This window comes from Oryx dammah, unplaced genomic scaffold (genome assembly GCF_014754425.2).
Source record: "Oryx dammah isolate SB20612 unplaced genomic scaffold, SCBI_Odam_1.1 HiC_scaffold_13, whole genome shotgun sequence".
NCBI classification, from domain to species: domain Eukaryota; kingdom Metazoa; phylum Chordata; class Mammalia; order Artiodactyla; family Bovidae; genus Oryx; species Oryx dammah.
This window is the reverse complement of record NW_024070197.1, coordinates 30,467,300-30,488,396: the sequence shown is the minus strand read 5'-3', so window position 1 is coordinate 30,488,396 and position 21,097 is coordinate 30,467,300. Positions and strand designations below refer to the sequence as shown.

General features: G+C 45.2%; 2 protein-coding genes across 2 annotated transcripts; both read left to right on the top strand.

Annotated features, from left to right (window-relative positions):
• The first annotated feature begins 159 nt into the window (after window positions 1–159).
• CMTM1 (CKLF like MARVEL transmembrane domain containing 1) lies at window positions 160–12,835 on the top strand. Its single transcript, XM_040254121.1, has 4 exons — window positions 160–462; window positions 3,492–3,650; window positions 10,538–10,636; window positions 12,468–12,835. Exons 1-4 carry the CDS (start codon window positions 160–162, stop codon window positions 12,768–12,770), a joined length of 864 nt encoding a protein of 287 aa, XP_040110055.1. The 3' UTR covers window positions 12,771–12,835.
• Window positions 12,836–13,289: 454 nt separating this feature from the next.
• CMTM2 (CKLF like MARVEL transmembrane domain containing 2) lies at window positions 13,290–19,649 on the top strand. Its single transcript, XM_040253436.1, has 4 exons — window positions 13,290–13,545; window positions 13,672–13,830; window positions 18,753–18,854; window positions 19,380–19,649. The coding sequence occupies exons 1-4, from the start codon at window positions 13,321–13,323 to the stop codon at window positions 19,632–19,634; spliced, it is 741 nt and encodes a 246-aa protein (XP_040109370.1). The 5' UTR covers window positions 13,290–13,320; the 3' UTR covers window positions 19,635–19,649.
• Window positions 19,650–21,097: the final 1,448 nt, after the last annotated feature.

Sequence of the window (21,097 nt, the reverse complement as noted above, 5' to 3'; positions counted from 1 at the left end):
AGTTTATCCACGAGGAGCGACAGCTGCGTGCGCCCGCGAGGGAGAGGCGGGCCACAGCCGTTGGGGCGAGACGCTAGTTCCCAGAGGAGGGCTGGCCACCGCCGTGCAAGGTTCAGAGCCGCAGGGCCCGTCAGACACCACCAGGCCCAGGGGTCCACCATGGATGCTCAAAAGCTCAACCCACCTTCCAAGGGCTCGAAATCCCGGGGGACTCTCGCGCGCTCTGTACACATCGCAGAGGGGCCGCATCCCGAGCGCTCGGGTCAATCCACACTCTCCGAGCACCGCGTCAGCGCGGCGCCCTCAGCATCCTTACTCAAGCAGCCTGCGACCCTCAGCCAAGAAGAGAAGGAGGCCATCCAAAAGCGTGCTGAGGGCCGGGCCAAAGTCCCACCCAAATTCAGGGACAGCATCAAGCGTTTTTTCTTCTCGCCCACAGGAGCCTTGAAAATCATTAGGCTGGTGAGCAGAGAGAGCTGGTGACCCGCTGGGCGGATGCATGGGTGGAGGCAGGCCAACTTTGGCCCCTGGGAGTGAGTGATTCCCAGGGGTGCGCCACCTGGGGGAGGGGGGAAGCATCCCTAATTCCCTTTGCCAGTCTTCACCTTTCTTCCCCCTCTCCCCTGACTCCTCCCACGCACTCAACCCTTGCTACTAAATTTGGCAGGCTACCCACCCACCCCTAATCCCTCACTTATATTTCTCAAGTTTTCCCTCACAAAGGGAATTAGGGAAGCAATGAAGATAATAGCAGGAAAGTGTAAGTTAGCAAACAAAAGTAATATAATTGACCAATAAAACTGATAAGCCACTGGTCCATATAACAGGAAAAAAGGGGGTGGGGTGGGGGAGGACATATATATAAAGTTAGAAACCAGAAAGGGAAAATACTGTGAACGGGAAAGGATTTACAGGATACTGTAAACTGAAAGGATTCACAAGTTACTTTGCAAAACAAATATGAATAATTGGGTCAAAGAGTTGATTTTCTAGGAAAATATAAGTTACCAAAACTGATCCCAGAATAGAGACAAATCAAAACAGACCAATATAAGCACAGAGAGGAAAATGAGAGTATCTTTCAAAAATGTATCAGGCCCAGAAAATTGAGGGCAAGAGAAGGGGGTGACAGAGGATGAGCTGGTTGGATAGCATCACCAACTCAATGGACATGAGTTTCAGCAAACTCCAGGAGATAGTGAAGGACAGAGAAGCCTGGTGTGCTGCACTTCATGGGGTTGCAAAGAGTAAGACAGGACTTAGCAACTGAACAACAACAATCAGGCCTAGACTTTTTCACAGGTTAACCCTTTCAAACCTTCATAGGATGCAATTCTGATACTATTCAATAAAGTCAGTGTAACATTGATCTCAGACCTAAATCACTGCAGATGGTGACTGCAGCCATGAAATTAAAAGATGCTTACTCTGTGGAAGAAAAGTTATGACCAACCTAGATAGTATATTCAAAAGCAGAGACATTACTTTGCCAACTAAGGTCCGTCTAGTCAAGGCTATGGTTTTTCCAGTGGTCATGTATAGATGTGAGAGTTGGACTGTGAAGAAGGCTGAGTGCCGAAGAATTGATGCTTTTGAACTGTGGTGTTGGAGAAGACTCTTGAGAGTCCCTTGGACTGCAAGGAGATACAATCAGTCCATTGTGAAGGAGATCAGCCCTGGGATTTCTTTGGAAGGAATGATGCTAAAGCTGAAGCTCCAGTACTTTGGCCACCTCCTGCGAAGAGTTGACTCATTGGAAAAGACTCTGATGCTGGGAGGGATTAGGGGCAGGAGGAGAAGGGGACGACCGAGGATGAGATGGCTGGATGGCATCACGGACTCGATGAACGTGAGTCTGAGTGAACTCCGGGAGATGGTGGTGGACAGGGAGGCCTGGCGTGCTGCGATTCATGGCATCGCAAAGAGTTGGACACAACTGAGCAACTGAACTGAACTGAACTGAACTGAACATTGATCTCAAACCTGACCAAGTTCAGAAAAAGAAAAGTAAATATTCAATAGAAATCTCACTAGTATCAAAGCAACAATATTAGCATGTTAACAGAAAACATTCATTGGTACTTCTAAAAAACACATCATGAAGAAGAAACATAAGGATGATTCAATATTAGGACTCAGACAAATCCACCATAAGTAAAAGGAGAAAAAATTAAGACACTCTATCAAAGAGGATATAGAACACATTTGACAAAATTCAACATTCATCTCTGATTGCAAAAAAAAAGTAAGCAAGGGAAGAAGAGAGAAAGACCAGTTAACTAGTTAACTAGATATTTCACTGACATTATAAAATAAACCCCAAAATCAGTATCAGATATAATTAAACCTCAGAAGTATTCCCATTAAAACGAGAGAAATGTTCCCATTAAAAACAAAGAAGATGCCCACTATCAATGCTATTATTCAGTGTTTTGCTGGAAACACTAGTCATCACAATCAGACAGGAAAAAGGAATAAGTAAGACTATCTGAAAAGGCAAAATATATCATTTCTTACAGCTGATCTGATCAAAGATGTAAAAATAAAATCGACTGGGAAACACGCTAGAACACAATAATTTCTACTAACTCAGTAGAAATGAGCAAACAAGTACTTAGAAGAAAATATTTCTCTTTACAACAACAATCAAGATGGTAAAATATCTAAGATTAAATGAAATAAATTTGAAAGATCTATACAAAGAAAACTTTAAAACTCTATTAGAGATATTTTAAAAACCACTAAAATAACTGAAAAGACATACTTTGTTCTTGAAGGGTCAGACTAAATTTTGTAATCTTTCCATATTATAAGTTAAAGGAAATTCCAGTTAAAATACCAACAGGCTTAGTTTGGGGAACTAGATCAAGACAAAAACAAGAAACATAAACAACCTGAGAATGAGTACTGAAAGGGGGTCCAAGTCAGACAAAAATACAACATGAAATAAGTTGCTTGTAATTTCAAAAGTACTAGAAAAGAAGTCAGCAACTCAATAGAGGAAAAGAGTTTCAAAATCAAATACATATGAGAATTTAGTATATGATACAGTTGGGTTTCAGATCAGAGGTGTTTCCCAACAAATGATGTTGGGATAATCAGCAGGTGTTAGGAAAGAAAGAAAAGTGAGACTTTAATCTCACTCTATCAAAATCAATAGGTATTTACTTCACTTGGCCTGTAGACACACAGTTCTTTCTGGCATGAAATATACACAGTTAACAGTGATTACTTTTAAGGAGATAAACTAGGGTTAGGACAAGGGAGGAGAAAGAAGCTTCTGTACTGTGTGCATTTTTTATTTGTGTGTATTATTTCATTTCTTTAAAAACATAAAGAATTTTAAAACTAACATGTATGTGCCAAACAATACAGGCCATTGCAATATAATCAGATTTGCATTCTGGCCATTTATGGTTTTGTTCTGTTTTTTGGGTTTTTTTAATAGCCTATTTGCATTAAAACAAATCCTGTTTGTTTGTTTACCACAGGGCCTTCTCATAGGGGCATTCATTTTTTTCATCATTGCCGAAGCCCCAGAGTCCTACATAGCAATCACCATTCTGGAAACCTGCATCGTTGTTTTTTTCATTCTAATATATATGCTAACCCTTCACCACTTGATGACTTATTTACATTGGCCCTTACTTGTAAGTGTTCCTTTTCATAATTTGCATATAAGCTTTGCCCTCGGCCCCAGGGTAAAGGCTCTCCCCGACTGAGCACAATAGAAGGATCTCTTTGGACAAGCACATAACTGAGCTGTGACAGTGTTGCCCTAATCCCAGAGAAGAAGCTAGCCTAAGTCCAGAAAGATTCCTGGAACCCCTCTGTGTATAGAACAACCAATACACACACCTGCTTCCATCTGATTATGGCCCTGAACATGTGGTACTTTTTAGCTGGTCCTAAAGAAAGTAAAGTTTTTACTTAGTATATTCAGTAATATCCCTTTCTCCTCTCCGTTCATGCTCAGTCATGTCGGACTCTTTGCAACCCCCATGACTATAGCCCACCAGGCTCCTCCGGCAAGAATACTGGAGTGAGTTGCCATTTCCTCCTCCAGGGGATCTTCCCAACCCAGGGATTGAACCCGCGTGTCTCTTGCATTGGCAGTCTCATTCTTTACCACTGTGCCACCTGGGAAGCCCATATTCAGTAATATATTGCTTTATGAAATAGCACATGTTTGTCCTACTTTTCAAACAGTGCCCTCTCTAACAAATTACAAACATCTCTCTGAAAAGTATGTTTCTACAACATGGCAAAGTTTAGGAAACTGTCGTGTGTGCCCTGAAAGATTGCAAGAGTCAACTTTTTCATGTGTGCTAAGGGTCCGTCTTCCCAAAGGAGTGCCATATGGTGGGGAATTCAGGAAGAGACATAGCATAGCCTTCTTCAATAGTTTTTTCCCCAAAACCTCATCATTTTTACCAGCTGAGAAATTTCCGAAGCTAATTCCTGAGGTCTCAGAAAAATAGTATTTATTTCGGAGCCTGAGGCTGTGCATCCTCACAGACTAGAGACGTAGCACGGTTTTGGTCCAGACATAGACATGGACCCAGTTCCTGGCGCTGCCACATTCCTAGCTGTGAAAACTTTAGCCTCAAGTTTCCCCATCTAGGAAATTCAAGGAAGGAAAGGATGATAATAGAAACTAATAGGGTTCCTGTAACTTTAAAGGTGGTTAAAGCAAAGATCACAAAAGGCTTGCCAAAAAACTAAACATTCGCTACAAAGTGTCCGTGGACCCCAGAAGGCAGTTGGGTGGCTTTTACCCTTTTATCCTCTGCACCTTGAACCATCCTAACTCAGAATGAACTCACACCTCTTCCACATTCCACTTTCTTATGGTGCCTTTTTCTAACCACAAAGTAGGATCGGTTGTGTTGACTTAAAAAAATTGCACAACATGTGAGTTGTGAGTTAAATTTTAGTTGGGGCCAAATAAGGGCTGCAGCTTGGGAGACAGCATCTCAGGTAGCTCTGAAAAACTGCTCCAAAGAGGCAGGAGGGAAGGTCATGTGACTCTGGTGAAGGGGAAGTACATGCCATCAAGCACGTATTTTTCCAGACAGTTTCTATTAGTCTCATGATGCTTTTGCTAGTCATGAGGAAGAGTCATCACTGTGAAGGATTTTAGTGCTTTTCCAGATATGAAGAGGAACAAGAATTGGACTCATATAATCAGCTCCTGAAAATATCTATCTGAAGAGCTGTCCTGCCAGTTTTTGCCTGAGTACAGAGTGCCTCGTTTCTGCTCTCCACCCTGATCTCCTTTCAGGAGGTGTTGAAAATCAGCAGCTGCATGATTTAATCCTTGTAGAGGCAGACAGCAAGTGGTGATTTGCAGCTGATGGTTGCTATTAAATTGAAACTCAAAGTACTTTCTTCGAGTGTCTGAGGGATTTTATAAAAAGGCCGCTGAGCTCTCTCTGTCCAACAGAGTGCTGAGCAGCAGGAAGCAGAACAAGCAGACTGTGAGCAGCTTTAATTGGATGTGCGGAAAAGCCTCTCAGTTATGGAGAGCTATAACCATGGAGAGGTTTCTGAGGGGAAATGAAATCCCTGTCCATGGCATTTTCAAGAAGGGAAGGTAAAGTAACGGTTTTTGAGTACATTCCACGTACCAGGCACTTCATGCAGATTGCCTTATTTCATCCTCACAACAACCCAGAGAGGTTGTGATCACTGCCCAGCCCCCACCCCCCACCTCCACTGCCCGCTTAACGGATGAGAAAATTAGATTAAAGAGACCATTAATATGACCATTACCCATGGTCATATGTAGGCACGTGGAAACTCAGATTTGAGCCCAGGTCTGTCTGACTCTAAAGCCCAGACTCTTTCCAGGCTTTATACCCCTATTGCCTTGTGATGTTTTCTCTCAACCCTTTTTCCTATGTCTTCGCCCTCCTCACATTTTCTAAATTTTATCTTCTCTGAAGATAGAAAGAACTCAGTTCTCTCATGGTTCCTTAAGATGTGGAGCAAACCATGAACTGATTATTCTGGGGTGGGGGCAGGGTACAAATTTTGGGGGGGTCGGCAAATGAGGGCTCCACAGCACCGAGGTCAGCAGCTGTGGTCAAGGAGGACTAGAGCCCTCTTAGGAAAATAGTCTACAGCCACAATGCTGGAGAGAGCCTCAAGGCCCTGTGCTTTGCTGGATGGTCCAAGGGGGGTGTCCAGGAAGAGTTTCAGAGAGAGGCAGGAGCAGGGTCTCCTCAGCATGAAAAGGAGGGTCTCGTGAGAGGAGCTGTTCCCACAGTCGTGGGCAGCTCAGGCCAGCCTGTGTAGGGTTGCAGGCCTTCACTCAACCCTGGTAAAGCCAGGCCCCCTTTTGCTACTTCACTCCTTAGAGGAGAACTTTCTCTTTTCTTTGGATAGCTATGGGACCCCAGAGTGTGATGCAGAGCCCCCAGGGGCTGAGCCAGGCCCAGCTTTCCTCACCCTACCTGTGTTGGAATCACTGTCTTCTCTGTTAGATTTCATTATCAACTTTACCCACCCTCGTCCAGTGTCATCTATCAGTATACCCAAGAAAACTATGATTTATAATCACTGTCTTCTAAATAGCCCATATTTTAATACTTCTATTTCCGCTCTATTGACTATGCCAAAGCTTTTGACTGTGTGGATCACAATAAACTGTGGAAAATTCTGAAAAAAATGGGAATATCAGACCACCTGACCTGCCTCTTGAGAAACCTGTATGCAGGTCAGGAAGCAACAGTTAGAACTGGACATGGAACAACAGACTGGTTCCAAATAGGAAAAGGAGTACGTCAAGGCTGTATATTGTCACCCTGCTTATTTAGCTTATATGCAGAGTACATCATGAGAAATGCTGGGCTGAAAGAAGCACAAGCTGGACTCAAGATTGCCAGGAGAAATATCAATAACCTCAGATATGCAGATGACACCACCCTTATGGCAGAAAGTGAAGAAGAACTAAAGAGCCTCTTGATGAGAGTGAAAGAGGACAGAGAAAAAGTTGGCTTAAAGCTCAACATTCAGAAAACTAATATCATGGCATCCGGTCCCATCACTTCATGGCAACTAGATAGGGAAACAGTGGCTGACTTTATTTTTCTGGGCTCCAAAATCACTGCAAATGGTGATTGCAGCCATGAAATTAAAAGACGCTTACTCCTTAGAAGGAAAGTTATGACCAACCTAGACAGCATATTAAAAAGCAGAGACATTACTTTGTCAACAAAGGTCCGTCTAGTCAAGGCTATGGTTTTTCCAATAGTCATGTATGGATGTGAGAGTTGGACTATAAAGAAAGCTGAGTGCCAAAGAATTGATGCTTTTGAACTGTGGTGTTGGAGAAGACTCTTGAGAGTCCCTTTGACTGCAAGGAGATCCAACCAGTCCATCCTAAAGATCAGTCCTGTGTGTTCATTGGCAGGACTGATGTCGAAGCTGAAACTCCAATACTTTGGCCACCTGATGTGAAGAGCTGACTCATTTGAAAAGACCCTGATGCTGGGAAAGATTGAGGGCAGGAGGAGAAGGGGACGACAGAGGATGAGATGGCTGGATGGCATCACTGACTCAATGAACATGGGTTTGGGTGAACTCTGGGAGTTGGTGATGGACAGGGGGGCCTGGCGTGCTGTGATTCATGGGGTTGCAAAGAGTCAGACATGACTGAGTGACTGAACTGAACTGAATTGAACTAACACTTCTACACTGTAAATATATATATATTTCCTGACACAGTCAGAGAAACTGAATTCTGGTCAAGTTGATTTTTTTTTCCCAATAGAAAACAATTTAGAAAAAACATAATAAAACACATTTACTTAAAACTCTATCAAAGAGATGATTCCAAAACTCTCAGCAATATCTTTATAAGTAAAAGGTATCAGCTTTAGAATGTCCCCTTCAAATTAATGAAAAACAATTGTGGTGATGTCTGATTAGGTTCTGCCATGTGTCTGGAGAACTCCAAGGCACAAACCAGTGAAAGCTGTTGTTAGTCAAATACCATGTACTGTTTATTGCATATATATTCTTGTTAACAAATACCACCTTTCGTGAAACAAATTGTAAAATGTTTGATTCCTTCCTAATATTTAGTGATTAAAAATAATAATAACCGTTCATCATCAAAGCATCTTTTTTCCCAATTTTAATTTGACACAATTTTGTTATCTCTGGGAACAGTTTGGGCAATTTATGGAAAAATAATAGTCAAGTCACAAACCTATCATTTCATCAGAGGCAACTATTTGAGTCAATAAGGTAATTTAGTCAAAGAGAGAAAGAAAAAGATGATGAGTAAAGATGGCATTTATGGGGAAACTAGAAGTGCTTTTGCACGTGGTAAGATTCAGCTGCAGTTTTACTTCATCTGAGAAGACATACCTTTCTCTCTGTCAAACATGAGGGCAGCTTAGAGGGTCTGTGTCTAAGGCAAAAGGGAGTGGGGTTAGTCAGGAGAAGGCCCTTGGAGTGAGGAGGATCATAGCCACTTACTGGCTGAGCAACCCCAGGCAAGTCGCTGACCCATCAGTAAACTGGGGATGATAAGAGTTTATTGTGAGAATCGAATGAGATCACATATGAACGCCCTGGCCCAGGATGCAACACATAGCAAGTGCTCAAGAGATGTGAGCTATGATAGAAATGTTCCATACAAAGCAAGCGCTACCACCAAGAGGCAGTTCGGGACAGCACTTCCTGGCAAGAGTCCAAAAGTCCAATGAGGAGATGGGATTCTGATGAGACAGTCAATGATTGATTAGAGAGATCAAGTCTGCATTTATTATTATTATTATTAATGCACCTTCCTCCAAATTCTCAATGATGGAGACAACAGTTAATTATTATTTTTAAAAGTTCACACTCTGCTTCAATGTCCCTGTTCACATCTTTGAATATCTTGGTTTACACAATCCTCAGGTGCTATGCTTCCTGCAAAGTTGCAAACCATTGTACCTGCCCCACTGTGGGCAGACCTGCACCAATGTGCCCCCACCAGTGTTACCTCTCATGTGCCCGAATAGCAAACATTAGTGCCTTTCTAAGAAGCAAGTCCCATTCCACAATAGGGCTCTTTGCTCACCAATATCAACAGGAAGAACACCTGGAGTTCACGGAATGTTTACTCTCCGTGCACATTTATGGGCAGATTATCAGGAATCTGCACTTTGATGCATTCCCACTACCAACTAGATGCCAGGTACCTCATCTGATGCTTTCAGATTCATTATGCCATTTAATCCTCAGATGAAGTCAATGAATCCCAATCATTATCCCCATATTCACCATGAGCCTGTTGGGGGACTTCCCTGGCAGCTCAATGTTTAAGACTCCATATTCCATTGCTGGGGGCATGGGTTGGATCACTAGTCAGGGAACTAAGATCCAACATGCAGCATAGCTAAAAAAGAAAATTAGCCAGCTGGCACAGAGGGGCAATAAAACATGCCCCAGATCATACATCCAGTACTTGGTAGGCCAAAAGAGTTGATCAACAAAAAACACCCTCACCTTGCTTGTCCCATGCCACTTTGACCCTCTATTACTCATTCCACAGAAAATGCCAAAGACAGGTGCTGCACTTCCAACCTAGGGGGACAGATCATTTCCTCCTCATTTGGGTGTCCCTGATGGAGGGCAATAGGGAGTTGAGTTCTGATTCGACTCCTTGGCAGATATTCAATCATAGGCAATTTAATGATCTTCTCTAAGCCTCTGTTACATCCTCTTAAAATGAGGATTCTAACAGTGGCTTTGTGCAGGGTGTTTGTGAGGGTTAAATGAGACAATGACAGGAAAATGCTCAGCACACCATGGAGCTCCACTTAGACCCAATATGATTAGACAGCAGGGCTCCAGTACTGACATCCAAAAAGAAGGACACAAATAGCCTATAGATGTCTAGACAAATCAATTCTGGCCATGTTTTAGGAAAGAGAGAAAGTCAATTTCACTCCAGAATACCAGGTCAGCTCCTCAGATGGGTTCCTGTCTTCTTGGGATGTGTGATCCTACAGAATAAATATGATCCACCTTCCAAAGTTTCAGTTCTAGTGATCTGCAGATTTGGGAGTGGAATTAAATCAGTCAAACATTAATTTAAATTTTTATTTTTATATTAAAACAAATGTATTATGGAATAGAATGCAGAATTTACATTAAGTTAAAATACAAAACTTCAATAAGATTGTATTTACGGCGGGTCAGTCTGGGTCGGGCAGTCAGACCTCGGGGTTTTTTTTCTTGTCCATTTCCCTATGCACTTCAAAAAACCTGATGGAAAAATTGTTATAAAAAGAGTATTCTTTAATGAAGTTAAACCCCTTTCTGTTGACAGTCCTATCCAGGACCTTATAATCACATAAATTCACATCTCTGGAAGATATAAGAATTATGCTGCTGAGGGTTCGTTCCTGTTAATATTAATCAAAGGGAAAGTTTTTAAAAGGCATTCATCCTTAGATACGTAACTGACTAATTTAAAGACTTTATGAAATGACATTTTCATGTAAACCTGACAGTTTTCAATTCTGTGTTGCAGGATCTTATCAACAGTTTTATTACTGCAGTGTTCCTTGTAATAGTTGCCATCTTGGCTATACAAGAAAAGGAAAGAAGGCATTTGTTCTATATTGGAGGGGTAAGTAGAAGCCTTCACAACTCCATTTAAGATCAGTATTTCAAGATTCTTTGAAAAGGGAAACTAGCAGACCATCATTATTACATTTACAGAACACCCCCCACCAACCACCCCTGCTCTTTCTTGTGCTGACTTCTTCAGAGACTTGAAGTTGCACAAGCTCTAAGCTCATGAAAATCTTCATTCTAATACTCATTCTCCAAGTACAAAAACAAGTCTATGCAAACTTTTCTGAAAATCATACACACTACTTTTTTAAACGTTGCCAAATGTATTCCAAAAAAATGATTGTAGAGAAAAAAAAAGTACATTGCCAAAGTGAGCAAGGAAGACATTCCCATACTAGGCTAGGCATCTTCTGTCTTAATCTTTACAACTCTCATTTTTACAGATAAGGGAATGGAGGTTAAATACCTTACCCTAGGTCACAAGGCTGGGACAAATCCTCATCATATGAAGAGCACAAGAAATGGCAGATTAAATGCCTGGAAGATAGGGGGTGGGGAATAGGGTGGTGAGACTTTGACTCAAGAAGTTAAGTAATGGGAATAGAAATTAATCCAGAAAACAAAAAAACAAACAAAAAAAAATGTAAGTTCTTCAAATTCATCCTATGATCTGTGAATATTTGTCAATCCCATTAGACTGTGCCAGGCCTGAGCTCAGTGTTGGGGACTGAGCCCCTTTCAACTTAGGGAGCTCAAGATCAGTTACAACAAGACCTACCTTGGAAAAGTTCATGAAAGCAACCAGGGATTAAGTGACCACACAGAGAAACTGCAAGCTACAGTCCGTGGGGTCACAGAATCAGACTCGATTTATGCGTTTCCCAAGTGGTGCATGTGGTAAAGAACCTGCTTGCCAATGCAGGAGATGTTAGAGATGAGGGTTCCACCCCTGGGTCGGGAAGATCCCCTTAAGGAGCGCATGGCAACCCACTCCAGTACTCTTGCCTGGAGAATCTCATGGACTGAGGAGCCTGGTAGGCTATAGTCCATGGGGTTGCACAGAATTGGACAGGACTGAATCGACTTAGCAACCCAGAAACAGAAAGAGAAACATACAAGGCAGACAGGAACTGAGGAGTACTTGGAATCTTGGGTGTTATAGGCCATGATCCCTATCTGTTAACTCAGCCATCACACCTTCTCAGGAGTTCCCACCCCCAGGTCTCCATCAATACTTACCTGGATGGTTGGAACCACCCCACCCCCACCCTAATCCCCTCAACACATACACTGGTCTCCCTGCCTCCAGCCCTGGTCACTCTCCATTCATCTTGGGACAATTGGGCTTCCTGAATCCGGAACCTCCCCTCCCCTCTTGATGAAGTCCCAGATCCTGCACCTTCCCAGCCTCAACTCTGCCCCCTCCCTCACCAGCTCCACAGGTCTCAGCCACACCAGATGGAGACCCCAGTTGGGTACCTGGAATTCTCTTCCTCCCAGTTTGTCTCTTTGGAAACAACTACCTACCCTTTCAAATAAAGCCCAAGAGTCCTGTCCATCCAGGAGCCTTCTCAGGACTCCACCACCACCTGGAGCCCCTTAGGATCAGTGCCCTTTTCTCCTCCTAGGGCCTCAGGCCTTAGGCAAGGTCATCCCTGGTGGTAAAGCCCATGTCCAAAAACCCTTTTTCTGGGAATGCCCCAATGGGCTTGCAGCCAAGTGGGCAGACACCAAAGAGGTAGTGGAAGGTCAGTGGGGGACAGGGGGCCGCCCACAGGCCCCTCCCCACACTCTCCCACACCCCAGGATAAGGAACACAGGTTGCTGCGGAGCTGCAAAATAACCCTATCTTTCCTTCCTGCGTCTGGTCTTGTGTCTGCCAGGCCCTGTGCCTCACAGCAGCAACCGTGTGTGTCATTGATGCGACTCTGGTCACCAAGACGATGAGGAATAACTTGAAAAAAGCCCTGGGAATCAAAATGGAAACCAGTGGACCCTTGGCCCCGGAACCCATCCCACCCACAAGGACACCCACAAGGGGAGGCCCAAACACACCTACAAGGGCAGCTGTGAAGCAACGCAGCCGGTGGCAGCCACCCTCGAAAGCAACCTCGCAGGAGGAACCCTCGGGGACGCCTATGAAAAAAACCCCGCCAACTCCTTCCTCCGGCGGCTCTCGCCGCTGAGCTCTCACGCTGTCACCCATTTCGGCCCACATGTGATCATAAAATCGGGACTGCTAAACCGGTAATATTTCTGCTCGTTCTTGCGGCCTTGCGTAAAAGTCGCGTTACGTTTGCCGGCGTAAACTTACAGCCCTGGGCCGCCTCCAGAGGCCTCGCGAGGTCGAAGTTGCGAGGGGAGTTCAGCGCGGCAGCTGAACCACCACCACCACCTGAGCCGGAGTTGGGGCGGCGTTTTCCGCGCAAGGGGTAGGCGGCCCGGAGATGGAGGTGCGAGCGGTGCCCGGAGATGCGCGCGGTGCTCCTGGCGGGGCGCGCCCGCCGGAGGGCGGGGGCCGGGGGCCCGGGGCGGGTAGGGGGGACTCGCGTGGGAAGACCAGGCGCGCGCCAGGAGGGCGCCAGGCGTTGGCTTTTCGCTCCTCCTTCCTGGCAGTTGGCTGAGCGCGGCCTCTAAGTAGGTCGGTGGGCATCTGGCTCGCGCAAAGGCCGGGCCTGGCCAGGGACGGCAGGAGAAATTGGGGAGGCCGTGAGAACCTGAGAGCTTCACGGTCAGATGGCTGATAAAAAGGACAAACCCGGGGAACCGGCAGCAGCAGCCCCAGCGGCACCTGGAGCGCAGGAGGCCGAGAAAAAACCAGCAGAGAGCAAGAAAAAGTCAGAGCAGCCCAAAGATGAAGTGGGAACGAGGAAGGGGTGTCGCCGTTACAAGTGGGAATTCAAGGACAGCAATAAAGAGTTCTGGAGTGTGGGGCACGCTGAGGTCAAGCTCATTAGCTTGGTAAGTTGGGCCTGTATCCCTGGGTGGGAGCGGGATGTCCAAAGACGGGAGGAGGGAGGAGTGGGTTCCCTGAGGCTCCTGTGGCCTGAGCCCTTTGCCATGGCTCAAAGGGCATATCTCTGGCAGGCCTGCCTAATAGGTTCGCTGGTAATGTTCACGGGGACCACTGTACACCCCATCCTGACACTCATCATCACCATGGAGATATCCATCTTCATCTTCTTCATCATTATCTACACCTTCGCCATCCAGAGATACGTGCCCTTCATCCTGTGGCCCATTTCTGTAAGTGAGGGGTGGTGGGGAGTGGCTGAGCCTGGTGTGACATCCATGCATGTATCTTGGCACTTGAAAAGTGACTGAACAAAGAGATATACCTCATCTCTCTTATTGTGTTCCAGGCATGGGCTTAGCACCTTCAGGTGGGGCCAGAGCAGGGGCAGCTGAAATTAGGTAAAAAAGGCTTCCAAAAAGCTCAGCTTAAGGGTGGAGGGCCCCTTCCCTACCTTGTGGTCAAAGGAAGAAGTCTGCTTTCCTGAAGCTTTGCTCTCCTTGGCAGCAAGGGGGATGTAGCAACCAGTGGTTCCTGCCAACCCCTATGCCAGTACACTTGACTGAAAAGATCACTTCAAAGGTACCCTGTTGCCTGAAATCCAAGAAAGAAATCAGTCATATAAAATGAGAATTAAAAAGAAAAATCACTTCTAAAGTAGCACCAGATCTACAGTGACTATCCTTGTAAAGGGGTGTTAAGCCCAGAAAGATGTTCAGCCCAAAGCAATCATTCAGTGGAATGGGACTGAGCTGGGCAAGTTACCACTGCCAGACTGTTTCTTCATCTGTAACATGAAGACAGTAATAATCTTGTATTAGATTGTTCCTAGAGAGGAAAAATAAAGCGCCTGATGCGAAGACTCACGGAGTTGAACCCTTGCCCATTACCTAGGTAATCACAAAACTTACCTACCTACCTTCCAACTAACCCAAGGTTCCTTGTTCATTGCTTGATCACAGCATGTCTCTGGAGTCCTGTGCTCACCATTTTCACTCACTTTATACACGAAATAGGTTCAGAATGGCCAAGTAACTTGCCCCCAGGTAATTCAGGTAGTAAGTGGCAGAAAAAGGATTCAAACCCAGCTTTTTCAGTAGAGTCTGAGTCCCTAACTGCAATCTGTCCTGCCTACTTGTTAAAAGTTTTTGGAATCCAGGGACCCACAGGTCTGGAGAAAGGAAAAGAGGGCCATATAAGGCTCTTGGGAAAGGGATAAGCAGAGGACACATTTCCAGCCAAAGTCCCTGAGAAGATACTGGTAGTTCCCACAAGATGAAAAATCATTGAATCCTGAAAATCCTCCTGCTGTACTTACATAAAACTATTAGTGGGGAAATGTAAACACTATTGATTTAACTGAATGGCTGAGTTGGCAAAAGAAAAAAAAGGGGGAAACACACAGATGCCAGAAATGGGAAACAGGAGCAGTGATCTAATCAGCTGCTTCAGTGTGGGTGGAGATGGCCCATGAAGTGTTAGCCCAGGAACTCTGAACATGGATTCTCACATATTCTCAAGTTAAGAGATGCGGCCTTGGTCCTAGGCAAAGTGGAGATTTAGAACCAAAAATCCCATATAAGGCCAGCATCCTGCAAATACTGTACCCTGAGGGAAAAGACAGAGGAGACACCTTTTCCTTACAGAGAGGAACAAGAAAGCATACTCATCTCTACCTGAGTTTTCAGTGAGGAAAAACCACAAAAGACCTTGAGAACTATGAACCTTGAGCTTACACTTTGTATGTGTGTGTACCTGCTAAGGCACTTCAGTCATGTCTGATTCTGTGTGACCCTATGGACTGCAGCCTGCCAGGCTCCTTTGTTTATGCAATTCTCCAGGCAAGAATACTGGAGGGAGTTGCCATGTCCCCCTCCAGGGCATCTTCCTGGTCCAGGGATTGAACTCTCATCTCTTATGTCTCTAGAACTGGCAGGTGAGTTCTTTACCACTAGCACCACCTGGGAAGCCCTTTGTATAGATTTGGTTTAAGTTTTTCCTGCCTTCAGCCTGGAAACCTTCATGAAGTTTAGAAAACACAGTGCCTGGAAACTGGCATAAAAATCAATCCCAATTTGATAGTATTCTGAAGAAATCCATGGGATTCCTGACAAACAAGTGCAAAATCATAATCAAAGCATAAACAAATCTTACAAGACAGGTTACAGGAGTATTCAGTTCAGTCGCCCAGTCATGTCCGACTCTTTGTAACTCCATGGACTGCAACATGCCAGGCCTCCCTGTCCATCACCGACTCCTGGAGCTTACCCAAACTCATGTCCATTGAGTTAGTGAAGCCATCCAACCGTCTCATCCTCTGTCATCCCCTTCTCCTCCTGCCTTCAATCTTTCCCAGCATCAGGGTCTTTTCAAATGAGTTAGCTCTTCGCATCAGGTGGCCAAAGTGTTGGAGTTTCAGCTTCAACATCAGTCCTTTCAATGAACATTCAGGACTGATCTCCTTTAGGATGGACTGGTTGGATCTCCTTGCAGTCTAAGGGACTCTCAAGAGTCTTCTCCAACACCACAATTCAAAAGCATCAATTCTTCAGTGCTCAGCTTTCTTTATAGTCCAACTCTCACATCCATACATGACTACTGGAAAAACCATAGCCTTGACTAGACAGACCTTTGTTGGCAAAGTAATGTCTCTGCTTTTTAAAATGCTGTCTAAGTTGTCATAACTTTCCTTCCAAGGAGTAAGCATCTTTTAATTTCATGGCTGCAATCACCATTTGCAGTGATTTTGGAGCCCAAGAAAATAAAGTCAGCCACTGTTTCCTTTGTTTCCACATCTAGTTGCCATGAAGTGATGGGACCGGATGCCATGATCTTAGCTTTCTGAATGTTGAACTTTAAGCCAACTTTTTCTCTGTCCTCTTTCACTCTCATCAAGAGGCTCTTTAGTTCTTCTTCACTTTCTGCCATAAGGGTGGTGTCATCTGCATATCTGAGCTTATTGATATTTCACCTGGCAATCTTGATTCCAGCTTGTGCTTCATCCAGCCCAGCATTTCTCATGATGTACTCGGCATATAAGTTAAATAAGCAGGGTGACAATATACAATGAGCCTTGATGTACTCATTTTCTTATTTGGAACCAGTCTGTTGTTCCATGTCCAGTTCTAACTGTTGCTTCCTGACCTGCATACAGATTTCTCAGGAGGCAGGTCAGGTGGTCTCATATTCCCAACTCTTTCAGAATTTTCCACAGTTTGTTGTGATCCACACAGTCAAAGGCTTTAGCATTGTCAATAAAACAGAAATAGATGTTTTTCTGGAACTCTCTTGCTTTTTTGATGATTCAGCAGACGTTGGCAATTTGATCTCTGGTTCCTCTGCCTTTTCTAAATCCAGCTTGAACATCTGGAAGTTCACGGTTCATGTATTGGTGAAGCCTGGCTTGGGAGAATTTTGAGCATTACTTTGCTAGCGTGTGAGATGAGTGCAATTTTGTGGTAGTTTGAGCATTCTTTGGCATTGCCTTTTTTTGGGATTGGAATGAAAACTGACCTTTTCCAGTCCTGTGGAAAATTTATTAGAGTGGGAGATGCTGTTAGAACAGTGGACCAGCTCAAGGGAGAACCGACATTGAACAGGAACCCTTAGTCCACTTTTATACCCAGTTGGTGATGGACAGGGAGGCCTGGCGTGCTGCAGTCCATGGGGTCACAAAGAGTCGGACACGACTGAGCCACTGAACTGAACTGAACTGAATAGAGAGGAAAATACTGCTATACATCTGGGAAGACTATCCATAGACTTGGAAGTCATGCAAAAGGCAGGGAGAGGTATGGAATGGTGAGACTGGCTCATCCGTGAAGCTTTTTTGTTTAGGGTTTGTTTTTTTCTTTTTGAGAGCCATGAGGCAAATACTGCAAGACATTAACATCTGTTTAATCTCAGTGGTTCATGGCCGGTGGAGGTGGGAGCAGGATTGGGCTGTTCTACAATTTTCTATATGTTTGAAATGTATTAAAATCCAGAACACTGAAGAGGAAAAGAAAAGGCCTGAGACAAGGTGGCCAGGGAAGGACAACCCACAGAAAATGGCATCAGAGAAATCAAGGGGAAAGATGGCACTGCCCAACTCTGCAGGGTCAGCCACTGCCCACAGGGTTAAAAGGACGCACAAGCTCTGGGCCTCAGGAGTGATGGGGGAGAAAGCCAACTTGCTGTGGCCCTGGTTCGGCCAACTCTAAGTCTGGCTGTGCCAGGGAGCCACAGTGGGTGGTAGTTGAGAGGAAGACAGCATAGGAGACAGCCCTTTTGCTCAATCTGGGAACATCTGGACCTTGTCAGTATAGGGTCACTGAAACAGATATGGAGCAAGGGCAGGACTGCAGCCACAAGGGATGGGAAAGAGGGTGGATGATGAGGAAGTGATCTGGCCTTACAAAGGCTCAGGGGAGGAGTGGGCAGAGGGTGAAGACGTCGCTGCCAGGCTTCCAGCTGAAGGACCAGAGTGCAACAGAACCTCCTGTGAGCAACGCAGCCCACCCTGGATTCAGAAAGAGGCACTGGCCCCGAGGGTAGAAAGACGTTGTGTGCTGCAAATTTATTTAAGTGAGCCTTGGAAGTGGGGAAAAGCAGAGCTAAAAACATAGCCACCAAATGTGTGACTTCACAGGATAGTAGCCAAGGCAGCCCATAATGGCAGTTAAGCATCCTGGATTTTGTGTCTCAACTCAGAGTCCAGCTGTTTAACTACAGATATGTCCCCCTACCCCGCTATACATTCATCTTCCTATATACCTTCCTATGTCATCTGACCCTGGTGGCTCAGGTGGTAAAGTCTCTGCCTGCAGTGCAAGAGACCATCTACAATGCAGGGGATGGGGTTCGATCCCTGGTTCAATCCCTGATCTCCAGGGAAGATCCCCTGGAGAAGGGCATGGCAATCCACTGTGGTACTCTTGCCGGGAAATCCCATGGACAGAGGAGCCTGGTGGCCTACAGCCCATGGGGTCTCAGAGTCGGATACCACTAGGCAACTAACACACACATTTTAGATGGGGCAGAAGTTTGGAAACCATTCCCTTTGGCAGAAGCTCGGCCATTTTTAAAACCATTCCCCTTGGCGGAAGCTAGATCAGCAGGTGTTGAAGGGGCCTCAGCCCTGTTGAGAGCTGACTTATCTCTCCCATGCTTTCAGGATCTTCTCAACGACCTGTTTTGCTGTGGTTTCCTTGTGGGGGCCGCGGTCTTTGCTATCAGAAGTCGGCAAACAGTGCCACCGAACTACCTTGCCGCTGTGGTGAGTCTTGCACATTGGGCTGTTTATTTGCTCAGAAATCAGCACTTCAGGAGAACAGTTATTTTCCCAGAAGGAAAAGATCCTGTTTTCACAAAATTTTGCCATCCAAGCAAAGTTTGAAAGTTAAGTTGGTGTTTTTCGTGGAAAATCCATTTAAATAAAGATGGTGAAAAATAAATAAATAAATAAATAAATAAATAAATAAAGATGGTGTACAGGGAGCCCACCTAGCTAATGGTTTCCTCTTCAAAGCAGCCTGCGGACCCCAGAGCAAAAGGCCCCACCCAGGCGGTCTGTAGAGAAAAAGAAAAGGCACTGAGGTAGAGGGACAGAAGGGATGGGGCTCAGCTGAGGAAGCTGAGGCTGGCGGGTGGAGGGGGCAAACCGGAAGTCTCTCTGGGATCTGGCAGCTTGAGGGGTCGAGGGAAGGGGTTAAGCAGCAGCGACTGATCATGGAAGCCAGGAAGGAACTCTGACATTTTGAAGGAAAAGCCCCCAAGTAACGAGGATTCTTTTGTTTCCCAGGTCTTTATAGGTGTGGCCGCCCTTTTTGCTTTAGTGGACGTTTGTCTTCAAAAGAAACACTTCAAAGGCAAGAAGATCAAAAGGAATGTGCTGGTTCCTCCACCACCAAGGGAGCCTGAAAAGCCAAAGCCTGCAGAAAAAACAGGGCAGGCAGAGAAAAAAAAGGAGGGAGGAAAACCGAAGGAACCCAAGGCAAAGACAGATGCCAAGAAGGGGGAAGCAGACAAGGGCAAGGCAAAGGGAGGCAAGAAGTGAGGCGGAGGCACACGGTGTCACAAGTGGCCGGGCGTCTCACCACAGAACACGTTTCCACTGTCTGGCCTGTCTTCTCTCTAGAATGGTCTTCTTATCCATTTCAACCACCATCGCTGATTGGAAAAGAAATTTCTTCTTAAATGGATTTTGAAAACCTTAAAGTTGACGTAATGGTTATTTTGTTCATTCAACAGGAGTAGCCAAAAGTTTTGGTATGGAGGGCAAGGCTGGAGGGGGACCCGGGGATTTGGGGGGACCAGAAGTGTGGGTGGCACCCACTGTCCACACAGGCAGCCAGAGTGGCCAATGGAAAAGCAGAGACTGGAAAACAAAAGCCTGCATTTTGTTCACAGTGACCTTTTCATGTCACATTTCTATGCATTTCAGGAACAGGGAAAAACAGAATCAACTCAGCAGGGTCTCTGCCCAGAGAGGAAATAGAAAGCAAGAGACATTGGCAGAAAGTGGTTAAAACCTCTGGAGGTGGTTCTTGCTTTCCCTGTGTCAAAATATTATCAGGCAACACAAGATGGTAAAGCAACTATCCTCAAATTAAAAATAGATTATCAGGAAATCCAGACCAAAAGAAAAATAAGATTGTCAAGGGCAATATAAACCTGATTTTTTAGGACTTGAAAATATAACTAAAGCGCAAGTGCCTGGAAGATGAAATGAAAATATAACTAAAGCGCAAGTGCCTGGAAGGAGATGAAAATGGCAGAGAAGGACCCTGAGCTCATCTCCCACTAAGAATACATCAAACACACATCTACAGGTGGGGCAGTCCTCACTGAAAACAAGCTGGAGACTGACAAAAAAGAGTCTTCTATAACCAAAGCTGTAGAATAGACCCACACAGTGTTGGCTAGAAGGGAACAGAAGCAGTGAGGTCAGGACCCATACTCCTGGGAGGAGACACAGAAGAGGGAGGAGAGTTACATGGGCTCAGAGATTCTCCTTGAGGAATGAGCAGTTCAAACCACATATGGGGGCACCTCAACCTTGGGGTCTGATACCAGGAGTCTCTATTGTACAGTTGCTCAGTCGTGTTTAACTCTTTGTGACTCTATGGACTGCAGCATGCCAGGCTTCCCTATCCTTCACCATCTCCTGGAGTTTGCTCAAATGTATGTCCACTGAATTGGTGATGCCATCCAACCATCTCATCCTCTGTCGCCCCCTTCTCCTCCTACCCTCAACCTTTCCCAGCATCGGGTCTTTTCCAATGAGTTGGCTCTTCGCATCAGGTGGCCAAAGTATTGGAACTTCAGCTTCAGCATCCGTCCTTCCAGTGAGTGTTCAGGGTTGATTTCCTTTAGGATGGACTGGGAGTCTCCATAGCACATTAGAAAACTACTGAGACTAACAGGAAGACTAAGCAGGGGCTTCCCAGGCGGTTCAGTGGTGAAGAATCCACCTGCAGTGCGGGAGACCTGGGTTAAATCCCTGAGTTGGGAAGATCC

What these genes read in the sequence shown, in the direction of transcription:
- CMTM2 (XM_040253436.1), top strand. Translation starts at nt 13,321, where the DNA reads ATGGCTGATAAAAAGGACAAACCCGGGGAACCGGCAGCAGCAGCCCCA. An exon ending in TCATCCTGTGGCCCATTTCT is followed by an intron (nt 13,831 to 18,752) that starts GTAAGTGAGGGG and finishes CCATGCTTTCAG; the next exon opens with GATCTTCTCAACGACCTGTT. An exon ending in CGAACTACCTTGCCGCTGTG is followed by an intron (nt 18,855 to 19,379) that starts GTGAGTCTTGCA and finishes TTTGTTTCCCAG; the next exon opens with GTCTTTATAGGTGTGGCCGC.
- CMTM1 (XM_040254121.1), top strand. Translation starts at nt 160, where the DNA reads ATGGATGCTCAAAAGCTCAACCCACCTTCCAAGGGCTCGAAATCCCGG. An exon ending in CCTTGAAAATCATTAGGCTG is followed by an intron (nt 463 to 3,491) that starts GTGAGCAGAGAG and finishes TGTTTACCACAG; the next exon opens with GGCCTTCTCATAGGGGCATT. An exon ending in ATTTACATTGGCCCTTACTT is followed by an intron (nt 3,651 to 10,537) that starts GTAAGTGTTCCT and finishes TCTGTGTTGCAG; the next exon opens with GATCTTATCAACAGTTTTAT.